At 41.9% G+C, this 8,845-nt stretch overlaps 1 protein-coding gene across 1 annotated transcript; it reads right to left on the bottom strand.

The window, feature by feature from the left end:
- Window positions 1-7,102: 7,102 nt before the first annotated feature.
- Window positions 7,103-8,544, bottom strand: LOC106588632 (intelectin). Its single transcript, XM_014177805.3, is given in 4 exon segments — window positions 7,103-7,593; window positions 7,595-7,660; window positions 7,662-8,159; window positions 8,161-8,544. Coding segments are annotated over 4 exon segments (996 nt in total). The 5' UTR covers window positions 8,503-8,544; the 3' UTR covers window positions 7,103-7,503.
- Between the last annotated feature and the right edge of the window lie 301 nt (window positions 8,545-8,845).

Raw genomic sequence — 8,845 nt, 5'->3', positions numbered from 1 at the left:
CTTTCCATAATATGGTCTTGATCTTTTACCAAATAGGGTTATCTTCTGTATACCACCCCTACCTTGTCACAACACAACTGATTTGCTCAAACGCATTAAGAAGGAAATTATTTCCACAAATTACCTTTCAAAAAAGCACACCTGTTAATTGAAATGCATTCCAGATGACTACCTCATGAAGCTGGTTGAGAGAATGCCAAGAGTGTGCAAATCTGTCATCAAGGCTGTCATCAAGGTTTTCCTTGATGACATCTTTGGTAACTACGTGATTCCATATGTGTTATTTCATAGTTTTGCTGTCTTAACTATTATTCTACAATGTAGAAAATAGTAAAAATAAAGAAAATCCCTTGAATGAGTAGGTGTGTCCAAACTTTTGACTGGTACTGTATATCCATTGATTCTTGAGGAATATAACTTATAAATGCATCAGGAGCTTAGTTCAACTGTCACACTCCATGACAACCCAAAATATAAGCTTGTTTTACTGCAATGTTTGTAAACATTTGCAAATGTAAATCCAAGTCCTATTCTTGATGATCAAGGGGTATAACATTTATTTGAATAATTGGAATTCTGATAGACTTTGGTTTTTAATGTAAAGATATGATTTAATCGTATTATTATATGTAGTTGAAAGTGATGGGTTAGAAGAAGCCAACATAATCAACCCATAAAGTAAAATGTAATAATATCCATATATGGCCAGCTATGTAAACTTTAACATTAATTTATCCTGCAATAGATGTCGTTAAATTGGTAACATACATTTGTGTCTTCTTCTAATGCCATGGGAAAAGTAATCTAAAAGTAACGGAATGTAATCAGAGTACGTTACTGAGTTTGGGCAATCCAAAAGTTATGTTATTGATTACAATTTTGGACAGGTAACTAGTAACTGTAGCAGATTACATTTAGAAAATAACTTACCCAACCGAGGCCATATTATTTCAACATCATCTGACATGAGATCTTCTCTCAGCCTAACAGGAATATGACTGGACATACATAGCAACACCTCCCCCATTTGCATTTTTATCTTTCCTATATATTGTATTACCATGTATAGTTATTACTATATGATCAAAGGAATGATCTAAGTGTGTTTCAGAGATTGCCAGAATATGAATAATTTCTGATGATAATAATTTGTCAATTTCATGAACCTTGTTTCTCAGGCTACATATGTTAATTTAGTCCTTTTATTGGTTATTTGTTTGTTTTTAGTGCTATTCTGAGAGGCTGATCCGAAGTAGACATGTCAGTGACGTTTACATTTGAATCAATGGTATTGAGTGGGCTGCCCACAGTGGGCTTCTTCCTAAGGCAGACAGTTTCAGTGCAAACAGTGGAATTCAATGTGCATATGATTAATGCAGACAATACTCTCGAGCTAACAGTTGAAGGAACATAGATGAGGTTACTTACATTCACTGCACTTCTATTTCTCTGGGAAATAATACGATTTCCATGTCCTCTGTTGGTTAATATGACAGGGAGGACTGGAGCACTATCAAACCCAGACCGTCAGTCTCTTAAGAAGTTTGTTATGTTGATGGAGATAATCCTGGAACCCCTGCGCTTAGGGTGAATCCCATGTCTTTCAAAGAGTGTTGGTTGCTCCCACAGCAAGTCAGAAAAGAAGACATTCCTGTCTTTACAGAGTTTCTTCAGGAACTCATATACGGCAGCGACGCTGCTGTAACGCTCCGAACCCCTTCTATAGCATGGCATGGGGCCAGAGATGACTGTTTTCTTCCCTGTGCAAACAAGGGTGTTCAAGAGAATGCTGTAGTCATTCTTCAGTTTCTCAGATTGCTTTAAACAAATGTTGTTAAATCCAACGTGAGTGACAATGGTGCCAATATTAGAGTAGTGGGCAGGAGGGAGTTGATGTCTTGGACACGTGCACCTTAGTGACAGTGGACCTTGGTCGGCCCACAAGCTCCAGGCAGGCCAAAACCTCTCACAATCGAGTTGCCCATGACGATGGTGGTCGTGATGGAATCCGATGGGGAAAGAAGAGGTGAAACAGAATGGGCCTGCCTCGGGCAAGGGGGATGAGGTGTGCTTTGACTCATGCCAGCCTGACTCACTGTACATGTAGCAGTGGATTGCGTAGGAAACCTCTGGGAAATGGAGGAGGGCCCAAGGCCTTGTTTCTTTTGATCAGCAACCAGCTGAGCTGTGGAGAGTGTCCCTGGACGGCTGCTGGCTGTTGGTGTAATCCCAGGATCAGACCTGACTCCCGGGGCCGGTACGTACGCCTCCAGCGGGAAAAAGCTGTTTAATAACTGGATCTGATCTTCTAGGATATATATATATATATATATATGGAGGCTGACCAGACTGCCGCCCACCTGACCCCCTTCGCCTTGCCAGTGTCCATTCTCCCACTGGCCACGGAGTTGAGCTTACCATCTGTCTAGTGCAGGTATTCCCCAGGGGTACGCGCAATACTGTTGGGGGTACGCCAAATAAAAATGTGAATCACATTTAAAAAAAAAAAAAACTATATATATATATATATATTATTTTATTTTTTTAAATCTTCAGATTTTCAAACAGTCCATTTATATTTTCCAACGGGGCTAAACACTTAGATGAGTTTTTTTTTCTGCCTGAGTAGCCTCACTTCACTGCCAAAAATTTAATTCAACCATCTAGTGTTCAGCGAAATAACAACACAATGTCAAATACTGTCACGTCCTGACCATAGAGAGCCCTCGGGGTTCTCTATGGTGTTTTAGGTCAGGGCGTGACTGGGGGGGGTTTCTAGATATTATTTTCTATGTTGGTGTGTGTGTATGGCTCCCAATTAGAGGCAGCTGAATATCATTACCTCTAATTGGGGATCATACTTAGTGTGTCCAATTTCCCACCTGCGAGGTGGGATATTGTTTTGTTTAGTGCCTATGTGCGCTACGTACTGCACGTTCGTTAATTCTTTGTTGATTTGAAGTTTCAAGGAAAGGGTGGGTTTTGTGGAACTCTACTCACGCTGCACCTTGGTCTGATTATTTATATAACGATCGTGACAAATACAGGTAGCCTAGTCAAATATTTAGCATCCAATCACATTAACCATTAGTCTCTTGCGGGAATTCCACTAACGGTCCATATGGACCTGGGAAGCACTGAACAACAGACAGGGACGTTGGACTATCAAAGAGGTGCAAATATGATGAGAACTACATTAAATTAGGAGTAGTGCCTTTCCTCAGCCACAGTGTGTTATATGTGCAAAGTACTATCTCGCAACTCGATGAAACCTTCGCTCTTGTGCAGACATTTAGAAATAAAACAAGCAAGAATTAAGACGACTTTTGAGTAGTAAGACATGTCTAAAAGCAACAGATACCATTAATAAGAAGGGGCTAGAAGCGTCTTATATGGTGAGCTACTGAGGGGATAGGACAGGCAAGCCCCATACTATTGTGGAGGACTTAATTCTTCCTGCTGCCACAGATATGGCTGGGACAATACTGGGGGAAAATGCCCAAAAAACTATAGACAATGACTTCATCAAACAACATTGTTTCACGACACATCAGTGACATGGCAGGAGATGTTTTGAAACAATTACTCCTTTGCATACAAGCCAGTGAATTCTATGCGTTACAGCTGGATGAGTCAACAGACACAGCCAGGCACAGCTCGTGGTATATATCTGTTACATTTATGGGGGGTCAATTAAGGAAGATGTACTCTTCTGCGAACCACTGGAAACCAGGACAACAGTAGAGGATATTTTTAAAGTACTGGACAGCTTTTTGACATCAAATGGACTTTGCTGGTCACGATGTGTTTGTATCTGTACTGATGGCGCAAAAGCCATGACAGGGTGACATAGTGGAGTGGTAACGCGGGTGCAAGCAGTTGCTCCCGATGCCACTTGGGTGCACTGCAGCATCCACCGAGAGGCTCTTGCTGCCAAGGGAATGCCTGACAGCTTGAAAAACGTTTTGGACAGTACAGTAGCAAGGCCCCTGAACTCTTGTGTATTTTCTGCACTACAGAAGTGCACTGGTTATCAAGGGGCAAGGTATTGACACATTTTCTTTGTAAATTGAGAGACGAGGTTAAAGTTTTCTTTACTAACCATAATTTTCACTTGTCTTGCATGATGACGAGTTTCTCACATGACTATCTGGGTGATGTTTTTTCTCGTCTGAATGATCTGAATCTAGGATTACAGGGACTCTCCGTAACTATATTCAATGTGCAGGACAAAATTGAGGCTATGATTAAGAAGTTGGAGCTCTATTCTGTCTGCATTAGTTTTAACAAGGACAACACACAGGTCTTTCCATCATTGTATGATTTTTTGTGTGCAAATTAACTCAAGCTTACGGACAATGTCAAATGTGATATAGCGAAGCACCTGAGTGAGTTGGGTGCGCAATTACGCAGGTAATTTCCCGACATGGATGACACAAACAACTGGATTCGTTATCCCTTTCATGCCCTGCCTCCAGTCCACTTACCGATATCTGAACAAGAGAGCCTCATTGAAATTGCAACAAGCGGTTCTGTGAAAATTGAATTTAATCAGAAGCCACTGCCAGATTTCTCAGAGTATCCTGCCTTGGCAAATCGCGCTGTTAAGACACTGATGCCCTTTGCAACCACATACCTATGTGAGAGTGGATTCTCGGCCCTCACTAGCATGGAAAATGATTTAAGACTGAGACCCTGTCCAATACAACCCAACATTGCAGAGTTATGTGCATCCTTTGAAGCACACCCTTCTCATTAACCTGTGGTGAGTTATTCACAATTTTCGATGAACACAAAAGTTTTATATGTAAGATGGCTAAATAAAGAGCAAAATTATTGATTATTATTATATTATTATTTGTGCCCAGGTCCTATAAGAGCTCTTTGTCACCTCCCACGAGCCAGGATGGGACAAAAACTCACACTCATTCTTATGTTTAATAAATGTATCGTATAGTGTGTGTGTGTGGCAGGCTTACAATGATTGCAAAAAACAACATTTGAGAGTGCGCTGACCCTGGTGCTAGAGAGGGTACGCAGCTGGAGGTTGATTGTTTGAAGGCGTATAACAAGTTCGGGAACCACTGGTCTAGTGGATTGGAGCAGGTCAGTATCGCCCGACTCATCGAAGGAAGCATTCAGAACTGAAATTTTGTGTGCCTGGGCTGCATCAAAGTACTTTGAAATTACATCTTGTTTTTCCCGCAGCTGAGCTAGTAGCCGGAGAATCTCTTTCCTAAGCTTTGATGACATATTTGGAACAGATAAATAATTTGTTTATTTATCAGTTCCACCTTATTTATCTCCTCTCACTTAGATATAATCTCGCATCTAGCGCATTTGTGCCCCGACGTAGACACAAATACCACTGGTGTTTTGACTCTAGTACTGCTAGTGTTATCTTGCTCTGTTAGCATGACGGCTAACTGCTAACTATTGTGTGTGTTTTTTTGCAGGAATCCTGGACACAAACTTCCACTAACTGCGTTGCGGAATCCTTAGGTATCAGAACTTCCAATGGTTAAAGATGTTGTTGTTGTTGTTGTTGTATTTTAGAAAACCAACAGACCGAGTGTAGACAGTACACTGATCTCTTGCGCACCCCAGTATATTCCTTCGCTACTGTTATTTTATCGTTGCTCTTTAATTATTAGTTATTTTTCTATTTTCTTCTTTTAAATTTTAATTAATGAATTTTTTACTTCATTTTATTTTAGTAAATACTTTCTTAACAGTTATTTTTCTTAAAACGGCATTATTGGTAAGTATTTCACTTATTCTGCACATTTGATTTGATGACGTCTGTTGAGTGATTTCTGATGATGTATGCTCTCAAGGGCTCGCCCAAAGGAGCATAACTTTGTGTCCTATATAGGGTTTGTATCCATGACCATGACATACCTCTGCTTATCATGTTGAGAGAGTGAGCTGTGTGTGTGTACGGCTGTGTGTGACTGTGATCCTAACACAAGGTGAAGTGTGTTAGCCAGAACACCCCAGTTATGTGTCGTTTCCTCTGATAGTGGTGGTAGCATCGCTGGCTCTCAACCTCCAGGAAAGCCTCAACCAGGGAAACAGACCCAGAAATAATGATGCTGTATGGCCATGGACATTCTTAGGCCAGGCTGGCATCTTTTCTTCCCTTCATCATTGTGTCACATGCTGCTTCTCAGCCATGTGTGTGTGACCCAGAGGATAACTATTAATTAAATATGATCATACCCAGTGTCTTTCTTCAAGTGACAAACATGTTTTAATCTGACAGCCAGCAGCATATAATGTATATCTACATTTCAAAACATCACATGGCTAGTCATGTCAATACACTGAGGCATCATTACAGCACTCAGAACATGTCCTTTCTCCTCTCTCTCCCTCCTTTGGAATCTCTTTCTCTCTCTCTCTCTCTCTCTCTCTCTCTCTCTCTCTCTCTCTCAGAATATGTCCTCTCTCTCTCTCTCTCTCTCAGAATATGTCCTCTCTCCCCTTCTCAGAATATGTCCTCTCTCTCTCTCCCCTTCTCAGAATATGTCCTCTCTCTCTCTCTCTCTCTCTCTCTCTCAGAATATGTCCTCTCTCTCTCCCCTTCTCAGAATATGTCCACTCTCTCCCCTTCTCAGAATATGTCCTCTCTCTCCCCTTCTCAGAATATGTCCTCTCTCTCTCTCTCTCTCTCTCCCTCTCAGAATCTCTCTCTCTCTCTCTCTCTCTCAGAATATGTCCTCTCTCTCAGAATATGTCCTCTCTCTCTCCCCTTCTCAGAATATGTCCTCTCTCTCAGAATATGTCCTCTCTCTCTCCCCTTCTCAGAATATGTCCACTCTCTCCCCTTCTCAGAATATGTCCTCTCTCTCCCAATCTCAGAATGTCCTCTCTCTCTCTCTCTCTCTCTCTCTCTCTCTCTCTCTCTCTCTCAGAATATGTCCTCTTTCTCTCTCTCTCTATCAGAATATGTCCTCTCTCCCCTTCTCAGAATATGTCCACTAAATCTCTCTAGACAAATTTGGAGGAGTAAATTCATCCCCCCCCCCCCCCCCCCTCCCCGACACACCCACAAAAAAAGAAGTGAGAAATATTATAATGAAAAAGTACAGTAGGCTCATTTCATGCTCTCAGATCTATAGACTACTTTATTGTTATATTATTGCAGGAAGAAAGTTCAAACAAGCACACACAATCCATACACTGAATTTCCAGCGCCCATCACCCCAACACAACAGGTGTCAAAGTGGTTTACAGTAACCTTACCATAATTCAGTTATTAAGAGCCTCACATGACATAATAATACTTGTCACTATCAGCTATAAGCATTTAATGATTGTGTGAGATTCAAATATTTTCATGATGAATGGAATGGTTATTGCTTCATGATGCTTTTTCTTTATAGTAATGGATTAATAGAGAAAAAGGATAAAAGGTATTACCTAAATTACATTTAAATGTACTTTTTTCATTTCAAATCTATCTATCATGCAATCAAAGAAAAGTAAATGCACTGTGAATTAGCGGTAAAAGAGTAACACAGCTGACTCCAGCATCTGTTTTGATACACTAAAGCCTATATGGGTCCCATAGCCACTCCAGGCAAAGCCAGGTGAAATCCCCACACTGAAGAGGATTACCCTCAGGGAAAAACCCACCACCACCAATACAGTAGTGCTTCAACATTACCGCCTTTGGGTTTGACCCCAGAGCAGATGGCTGTTGCCGCTCGTTCATGGTTTATGGCTCTGAAACTGATAAAGCCTCCCTCAGTCTCCCCTCTAGTGTTAGGGCTGTAGAACATTTTGGTGGACTCTTTGTCCCCGAGGTCATACACTATGGGAATGGAGGGTCCATTGTCTGACAGGTGTGCCCCAACGTTGTACTCGACCGGGTAGCGGTGGAAGAGGTAGTACAGGTTTCCTCCGTACAGATGGAGGAAGCGCCTCTCAGTGTGGTAGCGCATGATCGCAGCCAGGTTCCAGTGGTAAAAGGGCGTTTTGTTGGGAACGTGCCACACCGACATGTCTTCTGCATCTATGTCGTAGTAGCCAGGATTCTTGAAGTCATCGTCTGTGGCTGCCTCCACTGTTCCGAAAGTCTTCCTGTTGGCCCAGTTGCCTTCCCCTTGTGGCCAGTTGGCATTGTTGCCCTGCTGGCTGGTCCAGCGGTCGCCAACTCGTGCACTTCCCGTAGATGTTGTCCTCGTGCACGCTTGCCACCAGAGTCCAGCCGCCGCCCGCTGTGGTCATGTCACAGAAGGTCTGGTACACCACCCCAGTAGATGTGGTCAGGTAGTACAGACCGTCTTCAGCTTGACCATATCGGTCTTTCACTTCCTTGCAGCTTCTGCCAATGAATTTAGCCCTATTTCTTAGCTCACCAAGACGGCTCAAGCTAACTTTTGGAGCTCTTGCCTGCTCAATCGTTTTTACAGAATCAAGCGGTGAAGTGTTTATGCATGACGTCTGAAACACCATCAGTAGAGGGATCGTCAGCAGAAAAGCCTGGTACATCATGACTGTTGTAGTGAGGTCTCAGTGAGGATCTGTTGAACGTTGCTTCCTTGAGGTACTTATATGTTAAGGTTTGGCAATGCTCCAATATCAATGTTTGTTAAAGCACATAGCTATCAGTACTATGGAAGTTATTATCAATGACACACCTGGCAAAAGGGATAATGTTGAAATAAAAAATATTTGCAGATTTGTTAAAACAATTAAATGGGAAACATTTTCCTTTCGCAAAGACACCTGTCAGGTGGGAAATGTTGCCCTCAATGATTGAAAAATGGATCTGGTACTGAACATTGATGGTGGTATTAAAACAAAAAATGCAAGTGTGCTAGAGTTTCTCTTGTCC

Source organism: Salmo salar, chromosome 27, assembly GCF_965601325.2.
Source record: "Salmo salar chromosome 27, fSalSal1, whole genome shotgun sequence".
NCBI lineage: Eukaryota > Metazoa > Chordata > Actinopteri > Salmoniformes > Salmonidae > Salmo > Salmo salar.
The sequence above is the reverse complement of the archived record's forward strand: the minus strand, read 5'-3'. Positions and strand labels throughout refer to the sequence as shown.